The following is a 27,463-nucleotide window of genomic DNA, read 5'->3' on the forward strand; positions in this document are numbered from 1 at the left end:
GGCCACACTTAGCCAGCCACGTCAAGAGATATGTCGGTTCCTGCTACTCGTGTGCTCGCAACCGTCCATTACGGCAGAGACCGGCTGGGCTCTTGCATCCTTTACCAGTGCCAGATAGACCATGGGAGGTGGTAGGCATGGACTTTGTGGGTGATCTTCCATGTTCACAGGGACATAGATTTGTGTGGGTCATTACGGACCATTTCTCCCGGATGGTTCATCTCGTACCGTTATCGAGAATCCCATCTTCCAGGGTACTAGCCAAACTATTCCTCAAGCATGTCTTTAGGCTTCACGGGATGCCAGATCGTATCATTTGTGATAGAGGCCCGCAATTTACTTCCCGTTTCTGGCGAGATCTTTGTAGCCTTCTGCAAATTGAGTTGAATCTCTCTTCGGCATACCATCCGGAGACTAATGGTTTGGTTGAACGTACCAATCAATCTATGATTATATACCTTCGACACTTTGTTGCTGAGAACCACGATAACTGGTCCTCCCTCCTACCCTGGGCAGAATTTGCCCTTAACAATTCGCTGGCTGAGGCCACTGGGCAGACACCGTTCGTACTCAATAATGGGCAACACCCTAGGGTACCAGTACCGTTTCCCGCTGCTGCACCTCCTCCTCTTGTGGCCGACTGGGCAACTAATGCCAGAGAGGTTTGGGATCGGACTCAAGAGTCGATCCAAGCAGCTAAGGACCGTATGAAGACGGTGTCCGATCGGTTTCGTCGCCCGGCTCCTGTCTTTTCTCCAGGGGACTTTGTGTGGCTCTCTGCAAAACACGTGAAACTTAGAGTGAGCTCTGTCAAATTTGCTCCTCGCTTCCTGAGTCCTTATGAGGTTCTTCGACAGGTAAATCCTGTAGTCTATCAATTGAAGTTACCTGTCCATCTTAGGATTCATGACAAATTCCATGTCTCACTGCTAAAGCCGGCTATTTTACCTCACGCTCGTGAAGTGCACTCTCCTGCCTCTGATTCCTCTCGCTCTAGCTATGAGGTACGAGCCATAGTTGGTTCTAAGATGGTTAGAGGGCGCAGGTTCTTCTTGATAGATTGGGAGGGCTATGGCCCGGAACATCGCTCTTGGGAGCCTGAGGAGGCTGTCCATGCTCCCGACTTAGTTGCCGATTACCTGCGTCGCCGGGAGGGGGCCCTTGAGGGGGAGGTACTGTTACGGTTGCTGCGAGCACTGGAGACTATGTCCAGATTTCTTGCTACTGCACATGTGCGAGCGCTGGAGACTAAGTCCAGATTTCTTGCTACTGCACATGTGCGAGCGCTGGAGACTAAGTCCAGATTTCTTGCTACTGCACATGTGCGAGCGCCGGAGACTAAGTCCAATCTTGGAGCCATTGCACATGTGCGGGTGACATCATCGCTGACACGAGGTCACATGTCTCTGACACCTTCTATGCCGATTGGTCGCTGGTCATGTGCTTGTGACGTCTTGCTCGGTGATAGGCCAGCATGACGTCACTCCTGTCGTTCTGGCAGCGGATTGGCTCTGGTGTCCTCCATCTTGGATGAGGCACAGAGTCTATATAAGACCCTGATACACGCCGCATGGTGCTCAGTCCTCTTGGTTCATGCATATGAGTAGACGCTCTGTGCGCGTTCCTCTAGGCATTCCTCTGTCTATGCTAGGTGAGCGCTACCGGCAGGGTAGCGTTCTTATATCTTACAGCTTCGGCTGCTGTCCGTATCCTTACCTCTTAGGGGAGCGGACATAGGCAGGTGCCTGAGGCACATGGTCTGGCTGGGCCTTGTGATTCTACTCGTAGGTGGACGTTGCCGCTAGGGTAACGTTCCTTATACTGCGTCTGGCAGTTGTTCGTATCCTCGCACACTAGGGGAGCGAACAGAGGTAGGAGCTTTGTGCGGCTTACGCTGCTGTTCGTCTCTTTTGCACCACTAGAAGAGCGGACCTAGGCAGGTGCCATATCTAGTGGTTCGTGTCCTCGCACACTAGTGGAGCGAACGCAGGTAGGAGCTTTGTGCGGCTTACGCTGCTGTTCGTCTCTTTTGCACCACTAGAAGAGCGGACCTAGGTAGGTGCCATTTCGCACACATTGCCTTTGTCTCTGTGATTATTAACAGAGATCATTCCACACACCCTCCAAGTAAGGGAGGAATTGCTTTACTTACTTATTAGATTCTTCTGTGAGTTAACAGAGGTATTGCACTCTGCCATAGTCTGCAGCAAAGTCTTTGCACGGTGGACCCTGACTGTCTGATACTCCTTTCAGTTATTATCAGACAGCCCCCCGTAACACCCGTTTTATGCCCCTCATTTCAGGTTATTGTTTTTTAGAGGATTGGTGGGAGATGGCTGTTCTCTCATTGGTCTCTAGTTCAATCCGACTGCATAATTTTCCTTTGATTGATGTAGTCAAAGGGTCTGAGGCAATCCTCACTTATCAGCCAATCAACAAGCTAACAGACAATAGGGCTCCGGTCAGACTTACATGAAATAATGGCTAACTTGTCTTGATTTACCGAGCAAAGGAACAATATGTCTGGCCTAATTAAGAACAGTTCACTCCCCACACAACTGACGACTCCACATCCAGCCACAAGCATGATTTAGCAATGTAAAGTAAAGGCATGCCATAATGGGGCTACTGTACAGAATAAATCGATACCTTTAGTGAAGAAATCTGTGTTGTTGTTCTGTAATCCACATTTGAAGTTTTTGAATTATTTAGATTTAGGTGCATGGGGGAAGGACTGTGGGCTTTGTCTTCTGCTCCTGCCCCAGCTCCTGTGCGTGCCTCTGGTGTTTGTATGACAGGTCACTGCTTTTGAGTGACCTGCTTCCATTTTGAATTTTTGTGCTGTCACGGTCCTTGCTGTAACCATCATGTGCCCAGATTTATCGACTAGTGGTCTTCAAAAAAACGGCGCCAGTGGCGACGCATGGGCAGATTGATCTACTGGTAGTATAATATATAAAGCTGAGTGTATGTATGTATGTACACTACAGTTCAAAAGTTTAGGGTCACTTAGATATTTCCTGATTTTTGAAAGGAAAGCACTTTTTTTTTTTCAATGAAGCTAACATTAAATTAAACAGAAATACACTCTATACATTTTAATGTGGTAAATGACTATTCTAGCTGCAAATGACTGGTTTTTAATGCAATATCTACATAGGTGTATAGAGACATATATTCCAACAGTATATTAATCCACAATGCATAAGTCCCTTAATTGGGACACTGCATTGTGGAACTGAGCTACTCAAAAGATAAACCAAAAACAGGAGGAGATGAGTAAAGATGCTTCAAGCACTATGTATTTTTCATGCGTATTTATTAATAAATTTCCTAGGTCAGAAACATAATGAAAAAATACATATACAAATGCATACAAAGTGTAAAAGAAGTAAGGCTAAGAGGAAAGATCTTAAAAGGTACAAACATAACCTGCAAGGATCATGTAGAGGGTCCTAAGAAACTATTAGGAAGTGATATCAAAATATCATATCATACAGTTCCAGATATGCACAAAATTATACATCGTGTGTCCACATAAATGCCCAAAAAGTTGCAAAAAGGATGAACCCAGGGTCTACTCACACCTACTGTATGGAACCACAGGGCTTATCTCAATCCAAAAGGCCATAGTTTGTCTGGTTAGAGTGGAAATATCAGACACTCACAATTGTGTACAAATGCCCACACATTGCACAACAAATGACCATGCCCGAGGTCTGCTTGAACCTGCTATATAAAGCAAACACCGTGTGAAAAATAACTATCCGTTTTCATTCAATAGACCTCAGCAGGATCCCAGACATCCGGGCACAATAATTTGTTAGTCAATCTCAGAACACACAACTGTACACAACTGGGCAAGATCCATGACCACAAAGCTCGCATTAACCATTATGCATCCCTAGCAGGCACATCAAAATATTTAGTGGCGATTTATAAAGGGGTCCAGTCCGTGCACAGCCAAATATTGTCAGGCACTATAGGTTGTGCTCAAAAATCCACTTTAAACAGGGGATTATACCAAGGCAATAAAGGCATATGCACTGCAGGAGCCCCGTACACACTACACTCAGCAGGGAAATCGCACTACCATTTGAGGCAATTTCGGCCAGAGATATATATGTCTAGGCACCAACTGTGCACAAAGGAGCCATTGTGAATGAGTGTGTATATCTCATAGAAACTAAGTACATAAAAAAGGAACTTGTGTGAAAAAGTGAGGGCTGCAAGGGGATCCTGTCCCCACACTGCACAATGCTGCTGAACACCTATGTATTGTACTTTACATCAATTATATAAAGGTTAAAACACAGCAGTAAAGGCATATGCGCACAGGAACCCCGTACATACCATCCTCTACAAGAAAGACACTGGCAGGTTAGTCAGGTGAAAAGGGGTTAAACCCCAAGAGAACCTCCAACGTACGTTTCACAAAACCTGTGTATTGTTGCTTCGTCAGGGAGTGGAAGCACTCCCTGACGAAGCAACAATACACAGGTTTTGTGAAACGTACGTTGGAGGTTCTCTTGGGGTTTAACCCCTTTTCACCTGACTAACCTGCCAGTGTCTTTCTTGTAGAGGATGGTATGTACGGGGTTCCTGTGCGCATATGCCTTTACTGCTGTGTTTTAACCTTTATATAATTGATGTAAAGTACAATACATAGGTGTTCAGCAGCATTGTGCAGTGTGGGGACAGGATCCCCTTGCAGCCCTCACTTTTTCACACAAGTTCCTTTTTTATGTACTTAGTTTCTATGAGATATACACACTCATTCACAATGGCTCCTTTGTGCACAGTTGGTGCCTAGACATATATATCTCTGGCCGAAATTGCCTCAAATGGTAGTGCGATTTCCCTGCTGAGTGTAGTGTGTACGGGGCTCCTGCAGTGCATATGCCTTTATTGCCTTGGTATAATCCCCTGTTTAAAGTGGATTTTTGAGCACAACCTATAGTGCCTGACAATATTTGGCTGTGCACGGACTGGACCCCTTTATAAATCGCCACTAAATATTTTGATGTGCCTGCTAGGGATGCATAATGGTTAATGCGAGCTTTGTGGTCATGGATCTTGCCCAGTTGTGTACAGTTGTGTGTTCTGAGATTGACTAACAAATTATTGTGCCCGGATGTCTGGGATCCTGCTGAGGTCTATTGAATGAAAACGGATAGTTATTTTTCACACGGTGTTTGCTTTATATAGCAGGTTCAAGCAGACCTCGGGCATGGTCATTTGTTGTGCAATGTGTGGGCATTTGTACACAATTGTGAGTGTCTGATATTTCCACTCTAACCAGACAAACTATGGCCTTTTGGATTGAGATAAGCCCTGTGGTTCCATACAGTAGGTGTGAGTAGACCCTGGGTTCATCCTTTTTGCAACTTTTTGGGCATTTATGTGGACACACGATGTATAATTTTGTGCATATCTGGAACTGTATGATATGATATTTTGATATCACTTCCTAATAGTTTCTTAGGACCCTCTACATGATCCTTGCAGGTTATGTTTGTACCTTTTAAGATCTTTCCTCTTAGCCTTACTTCTTTTACACTTTGTATGCATTTGTATATGTATTTTTTCATTATGTTTCTGACCTAGGAAATTTATTAATAAATACGCATGAAAAATACATAGTGCTTGAAGCGTCTTTACTCATCTCCTCCTGTTTTTGATAGGTGTATAGAGGCCCATTTCAAACAACCACCACTCCAGTGTTCTAATGGTACATTGTGTTTGCTAACTGTGTTAGAAGGCTAATGGATGTTTAAAAATCCGTTGTGCAAGTATGTTAGCACAGCTTAAAACAGTATTTCTGATTAGAGAAGCTATAAAACTGACCTTCCTTTGAGCTAGTTGAGAATCTGGAGCAGTACATTTGTTGGTTCCATTAAGCTCTCAAAATTGCCAGAAAAAGAGAACTTTCATGTGAAACTCAACAGTCTATTCTTGTTCTTAGAAATAAAGGATATTCCTTGCGAGAAATTGCCAAAAACTGAAAATTTCCTACAAAAAGGTGTGTACTACTCCCTTCAGAGAAGAGCACCAACAGGCTCTAACCAGAGTAGAAAGAGAAGTGAAAGGCCGCGCTGCACAACTGAGCAACAAGATAATTACATTAAAGTCTCTACTTTGAGAAATCGACCACTCCCAGATCCTCAACTGGCAGCTTCATTAAAAAGTACCCACAAAATGCCAGTGTCAACGTCTACAATGAACAGGTGACTCTGGGATGCTGGCCTTCAGGGCAGAGTGGCAAAGACAAAGCCATATCTGAGACTGGCTAATAAAAGGAAAAGATTAATATGAGCAAAAGAACACAGACATTGGACAGAGCAAGATTGGAAAAAAGTGTTATGGACAGACAAATCGAAGTTTGAGGTGTCTGAATCATACAGAAGAACATTTGTGAGACGCAGAACTACTGAAAAGATGCTGGAACAGAGCCTGACGCCATCTGTGAAGCATGGTGGAGGTAATGTGATGGTCTGGGGTTGCTTTGGTGCTGGTTAAGTGAGAGATTTGTACAATGTAAAAGAGATTTTGAATACGGAAGGCTATCACTCCATTTTACAATGCCATGCCATACCCTGTGGACAGCACTTGATTGGAGCCAATTTCATCCTACAACAGGACAATGACCTCCAAATTATGCATTAACTATTTAGGGAAGAAGCAGGCAGCTGGTATTCTATCCGTAATGGAGTGGCCAGCCAGTCACCAGATCTCAACCCTATTGAGCTGTTGTGGGAGAAGCTTGACTGTATGGTACGCAAAAAGTGCCCATCAAGCCAATCCAACTTGTAGAAGGGGTGAAGCATGGGGTGATATATCTCCAGATTACCTCCGCAAATTAACAGAATGCCAAAGGTCTGCAAAGCTTGAATTGCTGCAAAGGAGCATTCTGTGCAGAAAGCAAAGTGTGAAGAGAAAATTATTATTTCAAGTAAAAATCATTTTTTCTAACCTTGTCAATGTCTGGACTATACTTTCTATTCATTATGCAACTAATTTGATAAATAAAAGTATGATTTCTCATGGAAAAGACAAAATTGTCTGGGTGACCCCAAACTTTTGAACTGTAGTGTATGTATGTCCGCTAAAGGAATTCACACCGTCGCATGTACAATCACAACATTTTGCACAGACACTCCATTTGACTCAGGGAACATCATAGACTATGTTTTGAAGGGAAATTTAAACCCCACGCTTTACAGTTATTCGCCAAAAAAACTGCTTCCATTAAAGTCAATGGAGTTGGGACTACACTGCAGCCAGAACTTCAGAAGAATGTGCAGCCACGCCCGTAAATGGAATGGTGGTGTGAAAAAAAAATCAGAATCATGTATAATGCTCATCAAAGTCATGAATAATAAGCAGAGCAATTTATATAACCAAATGTGTGAAAACGAATTAAAATATAACCTTTAATAAATGCTATTAAAATTAAATCACACACAACATAAACGGTTGCTGTGCAACCAGCACTATAAGACCATACAATCTAGGGAAGTGGGCGCTAGATTATAACAGCAACCACTCCCTATATTCACAGGTGTTATCCACAACTGGAACATCAATTCTAACACAATTGATGTCCGCAAAGAATGTCCAAAATGATGCTAGAAACAATGTGAGAATAGTCACAATAACACACTTTATAGTCAAGGACACAATCAAGTGATAGTAGAATGATCACAATTATACCTTATATGGTCAAAATTACACAAGAAAATGAAAAAGGTTTTGTCAATATGTTGCACAGCTTCTGGCTTCCAAGTTGCAGTAGAAAGTTCACAGAGTAGATTACATGGGATAACGCAAGCTCTTTACTTCTGGAAGTATGAGGTAAAAGTATGTACAAATCTTACAGCATTGCATCAGAAGAGAAAAAAAAACTAGAAGGAAAAAACAACAAGAAACTTTCTACAATACAGGGAGTAAGGAAACAGCAAAACATCGCCATCTACTGCCAGATCACCATAAAGTCCTCCTTCGCACAAATAAAGAAGTCCTTCAACTGTTGCATATACCAACACCTTTTCTCAACAGTAAGGACTTATTCAATTAAGCCTAATTTCTTCATTAGTCTTTGATGTCTTTCAGCATTCAAAATCTTTGGGAAAATATCTGCTGTCATATCTTCAGTTGGACAACATTCTAATTTCAGGATTCCTTGTTCCTGGTGATCCTTCAAGAAATGATACTTCACATCAATGTGCTTGGTTCTTGTGTTAACGCTTTCCATCTGAGCAAGAACAAGAAATCCTTGATTGTCCTCAATTATTTTTGTTGGTTCCAACTGTGGTTGTCCTAGGTCTGTTAGCAATTGTCTTAACCATAGAACTTCTTGATTCGCATGTGCTGCTGCAACATATTCTGCTTTTATTGATGACAACGTTACTATAGATTGCGCCTGAGAGATAGAAAAGATGGCCACAGGTAGATTTCCTGTCAGTTGGATCTCCAGCTCAATCTGCATCAACGTATCCAGTTAAAGTGCATTTATCACTTGTAGGTAGTTACAGTTTAACGTTGCTAGTTGCTTACAAATAACGTATTACTCTCTTCGTGGCATTCCAATCCTTTTTATTTGGCTTCGACACTTTTCAACTCAGAATTCCTACTGCTTTTGCGATGTCCGGCCTTGTAACAGTTGCTAGATACACTAATTTTCCTATTGCCATTCAGTACTCTTCATTATTTGGTAACACATTTTGCTCACTATTCATCTCTTTAAGATAATTGGTTTCCATTGGAGACTTTACTGTTTTTGCATCCTTCAATCCAAATGTTTCGATTATGTCTTGAATCATGTGATTTTGATTAAGTAGGAAACTTCAATCTTCTTCTCTTTCTATCTGTATTCCTAGGTACTGTTTCACATTTCCCAAGTATTTGATCTCGAAATGTTAATTCAGAATTCTTAGTATGTTCTCTTTATCCCTTTCTTTTTCAAAACAAACTAAAATATCATCAACATATATGAGTACATAGATCCATCTGTCCATCGGTCTTTTAATGTATAGGCAGGGATCAGCTTTGCTTCTTTGAAATTATTCGTTTGTGAGAACTTCTGTGATTTTATCATTCCACGCTTTAACAGCTTGTGTTAAACCGTATATATTTTTCTGTAGTTTACAAACCATGTTCGGGTTACTTTTATCTTTGAATCCTGGAGGTTGCAAAAATCTTCTGTTAAATCTCCATTCAAAAATGCTGTTTTTATGTCCAGATGTTTCAGCTCCATTTGTTTCATTGCTGCAATTGCAAACAAAGTTCTTATTGTAGTATGTTTGACAACTGGAGCAAATGTTTGATCATAGTCTTCTCCGTATTTTTGAGAATAACCTTTAGCTATGAGTCTTGCTCGTTATCATTCAGCTTTGCCATCTGTTTGGTATTTTAATTTAAAAACCCATTTGCATGCTATAGCTTTTCTTCCTTCTGGCAATTCTGTCAGTGTCCATGTCTTTGAGTCATGCATGGATTTTATTTCTGTTTCTGTTGGCTTTATCCATTTATTAGCTTCTTCTTCAGGAAGTCGAGATATGTCTTCCCAATATGTAGGTTCATAAATTTTGCTTGTACTTGCCTTGTATGAAAGACGTATTGATGGTTTTCCTTTGTTTTCTCTTATTGAACGTCTTGGTTCTGTGTCTGTAGTTGTATCTCTTAATTTCAGTATTCTGTTTTTCATCAATTTCAACTTTATTTTCATCAAATGTTCTTTCAGCTATATCACTGCTGTTTTTCTCATTTTTTGGTTCTAGTGAAATCATAGTGTCTTCATTTAGATCCTCAATGAATGTCACACTGTTACTCACTGTAACTCTGTCTGTTTTGGGATCTAGGATTCTATATCCTTTGCAATTTTCACTATATCCAACAAATATTCCTTCTATGGATCTGTTTTGAAGTTTGGAACGTTTTTCTGTTGGAATAAATACAAAAACTTTGCATCCAAAAACTCTTAAATGATTCACACTTGATTTCTTACCCTTCCACAGTTCATATGGGTGTTTTTTCAGTTTTCTAGTAAAAAGTCGGTTCTGTAGGTAAGTATCTGTCATTGCTGCTTGACCCCAATATTTCTCTGGTAGTTTGGAATCTGTTAGCATACATCTTATCATTTCAGTCAGAGTTCTGTTTTTCCTTTCTGCTACCCCATTTTGTTCAGGTGTGTATGGAACAGTCTTTTGATGCTCTACACCATTTTGTCTTAAGTAGTTTTCTATTTCGTGTCCTGTGAATTCACCTTCATTATAACTTCTAATGACAATTGGCTTCCTCTGAAACTTGTTATTCGACTTCGTCACGTAGTCTACTAATTTATTGAAAACTTCACTTTTGTTCTTGATCAAGTATGTGACTGTGTATCTTGAGTAGTCATCTATAAAAGTCACTATATATCTATTGCCTCCTAATGTAGTCACTTTCATGTGTCCACATGCGTCAGTATGCACCAAATCAAGTGGTCTTGTGCTTTTCGTCTCACTTTCTTTAGGTATAGACATTCTTGTAGCTTTAGATTTTATACAACATTCACATCTTACGGTACCGTATTTTTCGCTTTATAAGACACACTTTTGTTACCCCAAATTTTGGGGGAAAGTAGGGGGTGTGTCTTATAATCCGAATATATGGGGGGTATATATATATATATATATATATATATATATATATATATATACTAGAAGGTGGCCCGATTCTACGCATCGGGTATTCTAGAATTTACGTATTGTGTAGTTCATGTATGATTTTTGTTATATATATATATATATATATATATGTTGTTGTGTGTAGTTACCAAGTGTTTGTGTAGGGCGCTGTACATGTTCTGGGTGTGGCGGGGGGTGAGAGCGGTGTTGTATGTGTGTTGCGTGTGTTGCGTTGTTTGTGGAGCGCTGTGTGTCTGTAGCGTTGTGTGTGTGTGTGTGTTGTGCGGTTTGTGTGTGTGTGGTGTGTTTTGGGGGGAGGTATGTTTTGAGCAATGTGTGTGTTATGCGGTATGTGCGTATATTTGTGTGTGCTGCGGTGTTTGTGTGTTGGGTGTTGTGTGTGTGCAGCGTTGTCTGTGTGTGTGGGTGTCTGTGTAGGGCGTTGTTTGTGGTTCCCAGTGTGTGTGTGTTGTGCAGTGCGCGTGTGTGTGTGTGTTGGGGGGAGGTGTGCACCTTCCATCGTGCTCCATCCCCCATGCTGCGCACCCCCCATCGTGCTCCATCCCCCATGCAGCGCACTCCCCATCGTGCTCCATCCCCCATGCAGCGCACTCCCAAACGTGCTCCATCCGCCATGCTGCGCACTCCCAAACGTGCTCCATCCGCCATGCTGCACACTCCCAAACGTGCTCCATCCGCCATACTGCGCACTCCCCATCGTGCTGCATCCCCCATGCTGCGCACTCCCAAACGTGCTCCATCCGCCATGCTGCGCACTCCCCATCGTGCTCTATCCGCCATGCTGCGCACTCCCAAACGTGCTCCATCCCCCATGCTGCGCACCCCCCATCGTGCTCCATCCCCCATGCAGCGCACTCCCCATCGTGCTGCATCCCCCATGCTGCGCATTCCCAAACGTGCTGCATCCGCCATGCTGCGCACTCCCAAACGTGGTCCATCCGCCATGCTGCGCACTCCCAAACGTGCTCCATCCGCCATACTGCGCACTCCCCATCGTGCTGCATCCCCCATGCTGCGCACTCCCAAACGTGCTCCATCCGCCATGCTGCGCACTCCCCATCGTGCTCTATCCGCCATGCTGCACACCCCCCATCATGCTCCATCCGCCATGCTGCGCACTCCCAAACGTGCTCCACCCGCCATGCTGCGCACTCCCAAACGTGGTCCATCCGCCATGCTACGCACTGCCAAACGTGCTCCATCCTCCATGCTGCGCACTCCCAAATGTGGTCCATCCGCCATGCTGCGCACTCCCAAACGTGCTCCATCCCCCATGCTGCGCACTCCCCATCGTGCTCCATCCCCCATGCTGCGCACCCCCATCGTGCTCCATTCCCCATGCTGCACCAGCATCAGCCTCTCTGCCCGCAGCATCAGCCTCTCTGCCCGCAGCATCAGCCTCTCTCCTTCTAGCCTCCCCCAGCATCAGCCTCTCTCCTTCTAGCCTCCCCCAGCATCAGCCTCTCTCCTTCTAGCCTCCTCCAGCATCAGCCTCCCTCTCCCAGCCTTCCCCAGGATCAGCCTCTCTCCTCCCAGCCTCCGTCCTCCCAGCCTTCCCCAGCATCAGCCTCCCCCAGCATCAGCCTCCCTCTCCCAGCCTTCCCCAGGATCAGCCTCTCTCCTCCCAGCCTCCGTCCTCCCAGCCTTCCCCAGCATCAGCTTTCCCCTCCCAGCCTCCCTCAGCATCAGCCTTCCCCAGCATCAGCCTCTCTCCTCCCAGCCTCAGCCTCTCTCCTTCCAGCCTTCCCCAGCATCAGCCTCTCTCCTCCCAGCCTCAGCCTCTCTCCTTCCAGCCTCCCTCAGCATCAGCCTCCCCTTCCCAGCCTTCCCCAGGTTCAGCCTCTCTCCTCCCAGCCTCCTTCAGCATTAGCCTTCCCCTCCCAGTCTCCCCCAGCATCAGCCTCCCCCTCCCAGCCTTCCCCAAGATCAGCCTCTCTGCTCCCAGCCTCCTCCAGCACGCCGTGCTCCTCTGCCGACACTCACCCACACCCGATCGCATACACTCACACACACCCGATCGCATACACTCACACACACAACCGATCGCATACACTCACCCACACCCGATCGCATACACTCACACACACCCGATCGCATACACTCACACACACCCGATCGCATACACTCACACACACCCGATCGCATACACTCACACACACAACCGATCGCATACACTCACACACACCCGATCGCATACACTCACACACACCCGATCGCATACACTCACACACACAGACACTGACGAAATCGCACATACGCGCTGATACTCACAACATCCGGAGATATCACATGCTTCTGGCCATGTGATCCTCCGTCAGGTCCTGGAAGCTCACAGCACAGTATCGCCGCCGAGAAGCAAGCGATATCCCAGGATGTTGTGAGTATGTGGATGCGATGTGATGTGTGTGTGAGGTGTGTGTGAGGTGTGTGTGAGGGTGAGTGTGATCTGATGTGTGTATGTGTGTGTGTGTGCTGTTATGTGTCTGTATTTTCCGCCGCTGCAGGACCTTGATGTGTGGATGCGATGTGATGTGTGTGTGAGGTGTGTGTGAGAGTGAGTGGGAGCCGGTGTACACTGGTAACTATGATACACATCGGGTAACTAAGGGACCTTAGTTACCCGATGTGTATAATGGTTACCAGCTTTCACGGCCTCCGTCAAGATCCCAGCATCGCAAGGTTATGTCTGGCGCTGCTGGGATCCTGACGGAGCCGGTGTAGAAGCAAGCGATATCCCAGGATGTTGTGATGTGTGAGGTGTGTGTGAGAGTGAGTGTGATGTGTGTGTGTACTCACCTGGGAATCGGAGCTCCGTGTCAGTTGGGCCAGAGCGAGCGTGCATTGCGTGAGGGGGGCGGGGCCTGCAGAGAGCCGGGGCGAGAGGCCAATCCGTGTGGGGGGGCGGGGCCATGGCGAGCCCAGCGGCCAATCAGCTTTGTGTCACCGGAAGGACACAATTTTGAAGCATGACAGACAGACAGACAGACAGACAGAATAAGGCAATTATATATATAGATATATATATACACATACAGTTAGGTCCAGAAATATTTGGACAGTGACCCAATTTTCGCGAGTTGGGCTCTGCATGCCACCACATTGGATTTGAAATGAAACCTCTACAACAGAATTCAAGAGCAGATTGTAACGTTTAATTTGAAGGTTTGAACAAAAATATCTGATAGAAATTGTAGGAATTGTACACATTTCTTTACAAACACTCCACATTTTGGGAGGTCAAAAGCAATTGGACAAATAAACCAAACCCAAACAAAATATTTTTATTTTCAATATTTTGTTGCGAATCCTTTGGAGGCAATCACTGCCTTAAGTCTGGAACCCATGGACATCACCAAATGCTGGGTTTCCTCCTTCTTAATGCTTTGCCAGGCCTTTACAGCCGCAGCCTTCAGGTCTTGCTTGTTTGTGGGTCTTTCCGTCTTAAGTCTGGATTTGAGCAAGTGAAATGCATGCTCAATTGGGTTAAGATCTGGTGATTGACTTGGCAATTGCAGAATGTTCCACTTTTTTGCACTCATGGACTCCTGGGTAGCTTTGGCTGTATGCTTGGGGTCATTGTCCATCTGTACTATGAAGCGCCGTCCGATCAACTTTGCGGCATTTGGCTGAATCTGGGCTGAAAGTATATCCCGGTACACTTCAGAATTCATCCGGCTACTCTTGTCTGCTGTTATGTCATCAATAAACACAAGTGACCAAGTGCCATTGAAAGCCATGCATGCCCATGCCATCACGTTGCCTCCACCATGTTTTACAGAGGATGTGGTGTGCCTTGGATCATGTGCCGTTCCCTTTCTTCTCCAAACTTTTTTCTTCCCATCATTCTGGTACAGGTTGATCTTTGTCTCATCTGTCCATAGAATACTTTTCCAGAACTGAGCTGGCTTCATGAGGTGTTTTTCAGCAAATTTAACTGTGGCCTGTCTATTTTTGGAATTGATGAATGGTTTGCATCTAGATGTGAACCCTTTGTATTTACTTTCATGGAGTCTTCTCTTTACTGTTGACTTAGAGACAGATACACCTACTTCACTGAGAGTGTTCTGGACTTCAGTTGATGTTGTGAACGGGTTCTTCTTCACCAAAGAAAGTATGCGGCGATCATCCACCACTGTTGTCATCCGTGGACGCCCAGGCCTTTTTGAGTTCCCAAGCTCACCAGTCAATTCCTTTTTTCTCAGAATGTACCCGACTGTTGATTTTGCTACTCCAAGCATGTCTGCTATCTCTCTGATGGATTTTTTCTTTTTTTCAGCCTCAGGATGTTCTGCTTCACCTCAATTGAGAGTTCCTTAGACCGCATGTTGTCTGGTCACAGCAACAGCTTCCAAATGCAAAACCACACACCTGTAATCAACCCCAGACCTTTTAAATACTTCATTCATTACAGGTTAACGAGGGAGACGCCTTCAGAGTTAATTGCAGCCCTTAGAGTCCCTTGTCCAATTACTTTTGGTCCCTTTAAAAAGAGGAGGGTATGCATTACAGAGCTATGATTCCTAAACCCTTTCTCCGATTTGGATGTGAAAACTCTCATATTGCAGCTGGGAGTGTGCACTTTCAGCCCATATTATATATATAATTGTATTTCTGAACATGTTTTTGTAAACAGCTAAAATAACAAAACTTGTGTCACTGTCCAAATATTTCTGGACCTAACTGTATACACTGCAGGGTCCAGGGGAGGTGGGGGCAGCTCTGGAGCGCTGCTGGGGGCAGGTGAAAGCTGCGGGCGGCAGCGTTAGATCTCCTGCTCCCGCTCATATAATATGCACAGCCGCTGTCCATCACCGTGGTGCTGAAACCGCACCGCAGTGACGGGCTGGGGTAGCGGCGCATATTATATGTGCCTGCGCCCCCCTGTGATGGCACATGCCCCCTGTGTTAGATATGGCCACCATGCTGCTGCTCATCCTAAAACAACAAAGCTTTACTTACCCCCTCCAGCGTTTCTCCCCGGTGTCCCTGCTTCCACTGTGATCAGGCACGCATAGATGATATCACTCTGCTGTGCCGATCACATGACCGGCACCGAGAACCAGGAAGTGGAGGAGCAGAAGCATGGAGGGAGAAAGGAGGGAGGACAGCACTGGAGAAGGTAAGGAAAGAGTGTTTTATTTTACTATGGGCAGCAGCATGGGGGTGATATCTAACACAGGGGGACTTGTGCGATCTATAGGGGCCATGGGCAGCACAGGAGGACGTGTGCAATCCATAGGGGGCCAAAGGCAGCACAGAGGGACGTGTGCAATCCATAGGGGGCCATAGGCAGCACAGGGGAATGTATGCAATCCATAGGAGGCCATGGGCAGTACAGGGGGATGTGTGCCATCCATAGGGGGCCGTGGGCAGCACAGGGGGACGCGCGCCATCCATAGGGGGCCACGGGCAGCACACGGGACGTGTGCCATCCATAGGGGGCCATGGGCAGCACAGGGGGACGCGTGCCATCCATAGGAGACCTGTGCCAGCTGTAGGAGATGTGTGCCATCCATAGGAGACCTGTGCCAGCTGTAGGAGACCTGTGCCAGCTGTAGGGGATGTGTGCCAGCTATAGGAGATGTGTGCCAGCAATAGGAGACTTGTGCCAGGCTGCCAGCAATAGGGGACGCGTGCCAGCACAGTGGGACATGTGCCATAAATAGGGGATGTGTGCCATCAATGGGGGACATGTGGCATCACTGGGGAATGTGTGCCAGCACAAGGGGGCTATATTCAATATAAGGTGGCCATATCCAGATTAAGGGGGCTAATTTTAGGATGGGGGGCTATGAGGGACATATACCCTATATGATTTGTTAGACGGACACTGGCATTATAAGATGGACCCCATTTACCATTAAAAAAAAATTCTCTTTCCCTCACCAAATTTGGGGGTGTGTCTTATAATCAGGTGCATCTTATAAAGCGAAAAATACGGTAATTGAGCACTCAGATATCAATAGATCCTTTGTCAATTCTTTCTTTTGTAGCTCCATTATACTTTCAGGATGTCTGTGTCCTAGATGTCTATGCCACATGTGAATACAATTCTTGTGATCATGTGTACACAACTTCATCTGTTCCTTAATGTGTCTAGATGATATAATTGTTGTTTATGTGTCTTGACATTGGTTATCTTATTTCCCACTAGGATTGTACATTCATCATCTTTGAATTTTACAGTAAGTCCTTTAGATGTTTTACGTTTACAGATAACAATCCTCCTTCTAATCCTGGAACATATAACACATCTTGTACAAGTATTTTTGAATGATGTCCAAACTTATTAGAACAGTAATATCTTCCGCAGTTATTTTGCTCCTATCTGCAAGATAAATGGCTTCCTTCTTATTTAAATCAAGTTCAGTAAAGAAACTCTTATTACCTGTCATATGACTTGTTGCTCCTGAGTCAATAAACCAACCTGATCATGATTTCTTATCAGCTACTTTAAATGTGCCATTCCAATTATTTACACATGAATCAAAAATTGTGTTTTTCTCCTTGTGTATTCTCTGTATGGTGTAATTTATGTTGTTCTGCTTTCCATATGGTACAGTCTTTCTTTAAATTACCTTTTTTCTTACATCTGAAACATTCTCTTATCTCTTTATTATAGGGTCTCTTTGATTCTGTAGCTTTAAGGGCATTTCCACTATTTGTTTTAGTAGAATCATTTGTTTGCTCTTTCCTTCTTTGATATTCATCTATGAATCTGGTCTTCACAAACTCTAATGTAATGGCAGCTCTAGGTCTTGTCTCTAGTGCATTTATTAAAGCAGTGTATGAATCCAGTGAAATGCATAATAATATTGCTGCTATGTGGCTATCCTTAATATCTTTACCAATTGATCTCAGCTGTGATATCACTTCCAACATTGAGAATATATGCTTCTGCATGTCATTGTCTGCACTCAGTCTCATGCTGTAAAGCTTTCTTAGCAGAAATAACTTGTGATTTAAGCTGGGTCTTTCATGTAGCTTTCCTAATGCCTCCCACATTCCCTGTGCTGTATCCTCATTCCCTATGTGAATTAATTGAGAATTTTCCACTAATAGACTGATAGTAGCTCTTGCTTGTCTATTTTTCTTATCCCATGTCTGATTATTATCATTGGGTCTATCTGTAGTGATTACTTCCCATAAATTATCTTTAGACAATACCATCTCCACTTTGAACTTCCATAACTGATGATTCTCATTATTCAGCTTAGCTACTGTGAGTTCTGGCTCTTTGCTACACATCATCTTTAATTTGTCTTATTTGTTTTGGAGAGAATTGTTCTGAAGAATTCTTCACCAGGGTCTTGCTGAGCTTTCTGGCATCCTGGATGTCTGGGATCTTTGGTGCCTGGGATCTTTGGTACCTGGTATCCTGGGAATCTTTGGGTGTCTGGTATCCTGGGATCTTGGGGTGTCTGGTATCCTGGGATCTTGGGGTGTCTGGGCCCATAACTTGTTGCACAACTTCCAGCTTCCCAGTTGCAGAAGAAAGTTCACAGAGAAGATTACATGGGATAACACAAGCTCTTTACTTCTGGAAGTATGAGGTAAAAGTACTGTGTTTCCTCAAAAATAAGACCTCCCCCGAAAATATTATTATTATAATGTTTATTCATTTATATAGAGCTGTTAATTCCACAGCGCTTTAGATACAATGGCAACACTGTCCCCATTGGGGCTCACCATCTAAAGTCCCTATGAGTATGTTTTTTGGAGTGTGAGAGGAAATCGCAGTACCCGGAGGAAACCCACACAAACATGGGGAGAACATACAAACTCCTTGCAGATGGTGTCCTTGGTGGGATTTGAAACCAGGACCCCAGCACTACAAGACAGCAGTGCTAACCACTGAGCCACCGTGCAGACCTAGCAGGAGTTTTCAGGGATGCTTAAATATAAGACATCCCCTGAAAATAAGACCTAGCCGCGGTCAATAATGACGTGTCCGTGCAGTGGTGAAAAAGTTAAAGATACTGCAGGACACTTCATTATAGACAGCGGAAACCCCATAAAGAAAGAAGATAGAAGACCCCCGATCATACTCACCAGGCACCAGAGCAGGTGAGCGCATCAAGGTCCTGCAGCGGAACACACATGCTCACACCAGATCTCACACACACACACACACACACACACACACACACACACACACACACACTACAGATCACATCCACACACTCACCCCATCTAGCGATATCACTTGCTTCTCGGCGGCGATACTGTGCAGTGCAGTGAGCTTCCAGGACCTGTTGGAGGATCACATGGCCGGAAGCACGTAGTATCTCCAGATGTTGTGAGTGTGCGCGCGCGCGATTGTACAGTTATGTGCGATATCGTGAGTGTGTGTGAGTGTATGCAATCGGATGTGTGCGTATATGCTGTCTGATGTGTGAGTGCGTGTGTGTGTGAGTGTGTGTGTGTATGCGATTGGATCTGTGGGTGTCGGCAGGAGGCAGAGGAGGACGGTGTGCAGCACAGCTGCTGGGAGCGCCCACCGGAGAGCACAGGGAGGAATGATGTGAACACTGTCTGTGTGTGTGTGTGTGTATGCTGTCTGATGTGTTACTGTGTTCTGATGTGTGAGTGTCGGCCCGACGCAGGGAAGCACAGCTACTGGGAGATCACAGAGAGAAATGATATGGAATGTGTGTGTGTGTGTGTGTGTGTGTGTATGTGTGTGTGTGTGTGTGTGAGTGATGTGATCTATGCGAGTGTCAGCCAGACGCAGGGGAGGCATGCAGCGTACCTGCTGGGAGATTACAGGTAGATCTGGGAGCCATAAAGATGCCCGGGGCTGGTAAATATGACGATCCTGGGAAGGGGGGGTCTGCTTTTTGTGGGGGGTAAACTTACCCCCAACCATGTTGAATAAGACACCAAAATAAGAATAACTGCTTTTTTCAGGGCAACAAAAAAAAATATAAGACAGTGTCTTATTTTTGGGGAAACAAAGTATGTACAATTTTACAGCATTGCATCAGAAGAGGAAAAAAAAAAACTAGAAAGAAAAAACAACAAGAAACTTTCTACAATACTGTAAGGAAACAGCACAACATCGCCATCTACTGCCAGATCAGCACAAAGTCCTCCTTCACACACATAAAGAAGTCCTTCAACTGTTGTATATACCAACACAATAGGGGTGGGGGGGGGGTAAGTATCTGCCTCACAGTACCCCTCAGTAGCAACAATCTGACCTTAATTGATTTAATTTATGAATCCCTTAATTAATTTAATTAATTAATCCCTGGTCCTTACCTATATTCGTTTGTGTAGTCAAAGTCCTGTTTGTTGTGGGTGGGCTTTAGATAGTTACATTCAATGACGCCGACCACACCAACGCCCATGTTATTAGCCTAGAGGAAAGTGAACACAGATCAGTCACTCGTACCCTCCAGACACACAATCTATAGAACATAGAAAACTCACCATCTTCTGGCAGCCGACTCTCTCGTAGGCCTTTATCAGCCGGTTCTTGTTGTACATCATCATGCCGTAGTGCTCCTTGTTCTGACAGTTATAACCAAAGGTGATAGGTACAGGTTTATGTTGAGCAAATTAAGGAAAATTCAACTTAACATACAATCAACTAGACAACACCTAACATATACTATAAAATTATTGTGCTCCAAATCCCAAATGAGAGCCACTGCTGGCTCCCATTTATACATGTATGAGCAGTCCACCATGTGTAGTGTCCAAGAAAAATAAAAAAGCACTGATTTTTTTATTGTTCTAAAGTTAAAAGGAACATGTCACCAGGTTTTTCCCTTATGAGAATTATTATTCTAGAATACTGTATATAAGAGGCAAGGCCGCTTTGTGTAAAATATAGAAATACAGTGCCTTGCGAAAGTTTTCGGCCCCTTGAATTTTTCAATCTTTTCTTACATTTCAGGCTTCAAACATAACGATAAAAATTTTAATGTTATGGTGAAGAATCAACAACAAGAGGGACACAATTGTGAAGTTGAACCAAATTTATTGCTTATTTTATACTTTGTAAAAAAATAAATAACTGAAAATTGGGGCGTGCAATATTATTCATCCCCTTTACTTTCAGTGCAGCAAACTCACTCCAGGAGTTCATTGAGGATCTCTGAATGATCCAATGTTGTCCTAAATAACTTATGATGATAAATATAATCCCCTGTGTGTAATCTAGTCTCCGTATAAATGCACCTGCTCTGTGATAGGCTCAGGGTTCTGTTTAAAGCGCAGATAGCATCATGAAGACCAAGGAACACAACAGGCAGGTCCGTGATACTGTTGTGGAGAAGCTTAAAGCCGGATTTGGTTACAAAAAGATTTCCAAAACGTTAAACATCCCAAGGAGCACTGTGCAAGCGATCATATTGAAATGGAAGGAGTATCATACCACTGCAAATCTACCAAGACCCGGCCGTCCATCCAAACTTTCATCTCAAACAAGGAGAAGACTGATCAGAGATGCAGCCAAGAGGCCCATGATCCCTCTGGATGAACTGCAGAGATCTACAGCTGAGGTGGGAGAGTCTGTCCATAGGACAACAATCAGTCATACACTGCACAAATCTGGCCTTTATGGAAGAGTGGCAAGAAAAAAGCCATTTCTCAAAGATATCGATAAAAAGTGCCATTTAAAGTTTGCCACAAGCCACAAGCCTGGGAGACACCAAACATGTGGAAGAAGGTGCTCTGGTCCGATGAAACCAAAATCGAACTATTTGGGCACAATGCTAAACAATATGTTTGGCGTAAAAGCAACACAGCTCATCACCCTGAACACACCATTCCCACTGTCAAACATGGTGGTGGCAGCATCATGGTTTGGGCGTGCTTTTCTTCAGCAGGGACAGGGAAGATGGTTAAAATTGATGGGAAGATGGATGGAGCCAAATACAGGACTATTCTTGAAGAAAACCTGTTGGGAGTCTGCAAAAGACCCGAGACTGGGACGGAGATTTGTCTTCCAACAAGACGATGATCCCAAACAAAGCAAAATCTACAATGAAATCAGGGTCGGTCTGGCCCACCAGGGTAAAGGGGAATCTCCCGGTAGGCCCCAGGCCCTCAGTGGGCCCCTGTGCTTTATATAGTGTGGGGCGGCTGTACAGGGCCGCCTGTATCTCAGAGTCGGTGTTTATTGGTGGGCAGATTGGGCAGCTCATTCAGGACCCCCACGCTCTGAGGGGCCTCCAGCCTTTCAATCATGAACTTCAGTGATCATACAAGTTCTGTACGATCACTGAAGTTTCTGCAGATGCAGGACCTTTAGTGACATCACATGTGTGTCATGTGACTCACCAAAGGTCCTAACGCTGCACTGCGGGAGTCCCCAGGCCTGCACCGAGGAGGCATGCAGGACCTGGAGACCGTGCCGGAATTCAAATGTATGCACGTCATTCAGGCGTGCATACATTTGTACAGTGCGGCCGGTGACAGGAGGCAGTGGAGCACTGCTCAGCCCCGCACCGCGACATACCATCATCACCGGGAACGGGCTGCAGAGGAGGAGGATGCCACAGGACTGAGGCAGAGGAGCGCGTCTCAGTCCTGCACCGACATGCATCATCACCGGGGCGCAGCTGCAGGGATCAAGAGGAGGATGCGCAGGCACAGGTAAGCGCTCCAGAGGAGCCGAAGAGGGCGTACAATAATTTTACATGACGGGCTGTGGTGGGGAAGGAGCGGTGTTATTTTACAAGGGGCATTAATAAGCAGTGGGGGACTTTATGGACCATATTTTGGGTCAGTGGGGGGGTACATTATAGGTCAGTGGGGGACATTATAGTGTAGTGGGGGACACTATAGGGCAGTGGGGGACACTATTGGGCAGTGGGGGACACTATATGGTAGTGGCGGACATTATAGGGCAGTGGGAGACACTATAGGGCAGTGGAGGATATTATAATGCAGTGGGGGACATTATAGGGCAGTGGGGAACATTATAGGACAGTGGGGGACATTATGAAGCAAATTGGGACATTATAGGGCAGTGGGGGACATTATAAGGCAGTGGGGGACATTATGAGGCATCAAGGATTGTGGAAGGCAGCATAGTATAATGAGGAGTGGGGGGGATTTATACAGGGATGTAGTATGGGGGAGATATTATAGAAAGGGCAAATTTTGGGGGGACATTATGGAAAGGGGCACTTTGTGCGGCTAGTTTGGAAAGGAGCAGTGTGTGGGGGGATATTTTGTGCAGGAAGCAATTAACAACCCCTTCTCATTCCACTTGTTTTCCCAAACATTAATAAACAAAAGGGGCCAGGATGGACATACAGTACAGACCAAATGTTTGGACACATCTTCTCATTCAAAGACTTCTCTTTATTTTCAGGACCCTAAAAATTGTAGATTCACATTGAAGGCATCAAAACTATGAATTAAAGCATGTGGAATGAAATAATTTAAAAAGTGTGAAACAACTGAAAATATGTCTTATATTCTAGGTTCTTCAAAGTAGCCACCTTTTGCTTTGATTACTGCTTTGCACACTCTTGGCATTCTCTTGATGAGCTTCAAGAGGTAGTCACCGGAAATGGTTTTCCAATAGTCTTGAAGGAGTTCTCAGAGATGCTTAGCACTTGTTGGCCCTTTGGCCTTCACTCTGCGGTCCAGCTCACCCCAAACCATCTCGATTGGGTTCAGGTCTGGTGACTGTGAAGGCCAGGTCATCTGGCGTAGCACCCCATCACTCTCCTTCTTAGTCAAATAGCCCTTACACAGCCTGAAGGTGTGTTTGGGGTCATTGTCCTGTTGAAAAATAAATGATGGTCCAACTAAACGCAAACCGGATGGAATAGCACGCCGCTGGAAGATGCTGTGGTAGGCATGCTGGTTCTGTATGCCTTCAATTTTGAATTAATCCCCAACAGTGTCACCAGCAAAGCATCCCCACACCATCACACCTCCTCCTCCTCCATGTTTCACGGTGGGAACCAGCCATGTAGAGTCCATCCATTCACCTTTTCTACAAAGACAGAGTGGTTGGATTCAAAGATCTCAAATTTGGACTCAACAGACCAAAGCACAGATTTCCACTGGTCTAATGCCCATTCCGTGTGTTCTTTAGTCCAAACAAGTCTCTTCTGCTTGTTGCCTGTCCTTAGCAGTGGTTTCCTAGCAGCTATTTACCATGAAGGCCTGCTGCACAAAGTCTCCTCTTAACAGTTGTTCTAGAGATGAGAAGGTGTGTCCAAACTTTTGGTCTGTACTGTACATTATTAGTTTATGGTGGCACGTAGGGCATAATTACTGTAGGGGAAAATTAGTGAAGAAATATAAGTTAATTTTGCGAATACTGTCTCCAATGGGGGAACAAGAGCCTGACATAGTGTAGAAATTGGGGAAATAGTGAGGAATGTGTCTAGGAGTGATCAGCTATTGGTGACTGTTATTTTTTGCAGAGTCGCATCATGACAGGAAGAAATGATGGCGGTCAGCGTAGGATGAAGAGGAATAGCGAAGATGAATCACCTCAGCTAGAGACGTCACTGGTAAATCAGTGTATTACATGAACACACACACACTGTACACTATATACAGAGCTCCTGTGTATAATGTCACTGGTGATCACTGTATTACCTATACACTGTGTACAGAGGTCCTGTGTATTATGGTACGGATGATAATATTAGTGTTATTAGCATTGTAGTTTTTATTCATGACCATTATTGTAGTATTATATGTCCTTGTGTGGTAGTAATATGTCGTCTGGTCATGTTGTGCTGATATTTGTCTAGTGTGTGGTATTATTTGGTCATTATATGGTGTGGTTATAGTGTCACGGTATTTCTCCCTTGTATATGTTTGCATTCGGTCACTAAGTGGTCTGATTATGGTGTGGCGGTATTACTCTCTTGTATGTAGTTATATTGATGTTGATATTTGTCTAGTGTGTGGTATTATTTGGTCATTATGTGGTCTGGTCATAGTGTTGCGGTATTTCTCCCTTGTATGTGGTAATATTCGGTTACTATGTGGTCTAATTATGGTGTGGCAGTATTACTCTCTGGTATGTGGTTGCTTTTGATCACTATGTGTTGGTAGTGTGTTATCTGGGCATAGAGTCGCGGCATTTCTCCCTTGTATGTGGCAATATTTGGTCACTGTTTTGTGGTAATATGTGGTCTGGTCACAGTGTGGCAGTATTTCTCCCTTGTATGTGGTTGTATTTGGTCATTGTTTGGTGGTAATATGTGGTCTGGTCACAGTGTGGCAGTATTTCTCCCTTGTATGTGGCTGTATTTGGTCACTGTGTGGTGGCAATTTGTTATCTGGTTACAGTGTGGCGGTATTTCTCTCTTGCGGTTGTATTCTGTTACTACGTGGTGGTAATATGTTTGGTCATGGTGTGGCGGTATTTCTCCCTTGTATGCGGTTGTAATCGGTCACTATGTGGTGGTAATATGTTGTCTGGTCACGGTGTGGCGATTTTTCTCCCTTGTATGTAGTATTATTGGTTTTGGTATAGTGCAGACCTGGGCAAGGGGCGGCCCACGGGCCACATCCGGCCCGCCTACTGTCTGTTACCGGCCCGCCCATTAGATCAGAGTTGGAGACGTGGTGCCGCTTCTCCTGCTGGGCAGGAACTTTTCACATGACACACGCGCGCTGTACTGATGACATCAGGGCGTGCGTGTGTCACAGAGAACGCTGCCGGACAGGGAACAGAGGACAGATTCCTGCGTTCCACTGCTACACAGTGTGGCGCTTCAGGATCGGTCCTCTGTTCCCTGCGGCAGCTTTCTCTGTGACACACGTGCGCCCTGATGCCGGCAGTACAGCGCGTGTGTGTCATTTGAAAAGTTCCCGCCCGGCAGGAGAAGCGGCACCAGCCGGTGCCTGCACAGAGAGACGCAACGGCGGGGGCAGGGGCCGTACAAGAACAACAGCGGCGCAGCCAGGGCCCGTACCAGGGAAGAAGCAGCTCAGCGGAGATGCCTGAGGGGGGAAAGGTGAGTGGTCACTAATAACCTGAGGTGGAGGGAAAGGGGAAGGGGGGTAACTGGTGTAATATTTGGGTGTAGTGATGTAGTATATGGGAATGTAATGATGTAGTTTTACAGGGGCAGGATATAGTGCTGTAATGTATTACAGGTGCAGTATATAGTGTTGTAATTTATTACAGGGGCAGTATATAATGATGTAATGTATTACAGGTGTAGTATATAGTGCTGTAATGTATTACAGGGGCAGTATATAGTGATGTAATTTATTACAGTTGCAGTATATAGTGATGTAATGCATTACAGGTGCAGTATATAGTGATGTAATTTATTACAGGTGCAGTATATAGTGCTGTAATGTATTACAGGTGCAGTATATAGTGATGTAATGCATTACAGGTGCAGTATATAGTGATGTAATTTATTACAGGTGCAGTATATAGTGATGTAATTTATTATAGGGGCAGTATATAGTGCTGTAATGTATTACAGGTGCAGTATATAGTGCTGTAATGTATTACAGGGGCAGTATATAGTGATGTAATGTATTACAGGGGCAGTATATAGTGATGTAATGTATTACAGGTGCAGTATATAGTGCTGTAATGTATTACAGGTGTAGTATATAGTGCTGTAATGTATTACAGAGGCAGTATATAGTGCTGTAATGCATTACAGGGGCAGTATATAGTGCTGTAATGTATTACAGGTGCAGTATATAGTGATGTAATTTATTACAGGTGCAGTATATAGTGCTGTAATGTATTACAGGTGCAGTATATAGTGATGTAATTTATTACAGGTGCAGTATATAGTGCTGTAATGTATTACAGGTGCAGTATATAGTGATGTAATTTATTACAGGTGCAGTATATAGTGCTGTAATGTATTACAGGTGCAGTATATAGTGATGTAATTTATTACAGGTGCAGTATATAGTGATGTAATGTATTACAGGTGCAGTATATAGTGATGTAATGTATTACAGGTGCAGTATATAGTGATGTAATGTATTACAGGTGCAGTATATAGTGATGTAATGTATTACAGGTGCAGTATATAGTGATGTAATGTATTACAGGGGCAGTATATAGTGATGTAATGTATTACAGGTGCAGTATATAGTGATGTAATGTATTACAGGGGCAGTATACAGTGATGTAATTTATTACAGGTGTAGTATATAGTGCTGTAATGTATTACAGGGGCAGTATATAGTGCTGTAATGTATTACAGGTGCAGTATATAGTGATGTAATGTATTACAGGGGCAGTATATAGTGCTGTAATGTATTACAGGTGCAGTATATAGTGATGTAGTGTATTACAGGGGCAGTATATAGTGCTGTAATGTATTACAGGTGCAGTATATAGTGATGTAGTGTATTACAGGGGCAGTATATAGTGCTGTAATGTATTACAGGTGCAGTATATAGTGCTGTAATGTATTATAGGCAGCGGCGGACTGGAGTACCTGGGGCCCACCAGCACCATGCAGTTACCACACCCATTCTGTAACCACACCCATTTTATTGGCCACACCCATTTTCACGCAATTTCCTCAACGAAAAAATACAAGTAATTTAAAGTTAAATCTCCTTCCCCTCCAATACCTGCACTCCCCTGTCCAGCACCAGTTGTTCCAGTCACTGTCAGTCTTATTGTATTAAATGATTTTTCTACAGTTTTTAAAAATTATTACTAAAGGAGCCCTGCTAAAATAGGAATGGACGACCTTCCCCATACAGATCTCATCCCATTATGGCCTCTTTCCCCAGCAGATCCCATCCCATTATGGCCTCTGTCCCCAGCAGATCACATCCCATGTGCTCCT

At 44.4% G+C, this 27,463-nt stretch overlaps 1 protein-coding gene across 1 annotated transcript in view; it reads right to left on the reverse strand.

Annotated features, from left to right (window-relative positions):
* LOC142282112 (MORC family CW-type zinc finger protein 3-like) overlaps positions 1 to 27,463 on the reverse strand; it is a 360,015-nt gene that overhangs the window by 109,871 nt on the left and 222,681 nt on the right. The window contains exons 8-9 of the mRNA XM_075332939.1: positions 20,124 to 20,242; positions 19,953 to 20,050 (exon numbers count right to left, since the gene is read on the reverse strand). Of these exons, the coding sequence (XP_075189054.1) occupies positions 19,953 to 20,050; positions 20,124 to 20,242 (217 nt within the window). The remainder of the gene's footprint in view (positions 1 to 19,952; positions 20,051 to 20,123; positions 20,243 to 27,463) is intronic.

Source organism: Anomaloglossus baeobatrachus, chromosome 2 (assembly GCF_048569485.1).
Source record: "Anomaloglossus baeobatrachus isolate aAnoBae1 chromosome 2, aAnoBae1.hap1, whole genome shotgun sequence".
NCBI classification, from domain to species: domain Eukaryota; kingdom Metazoa; phylum Chordata; class Amphibia; order Anura; family Aromobatidae; genus Anomaloglossus; species Anomaloglossus baeobatrachus.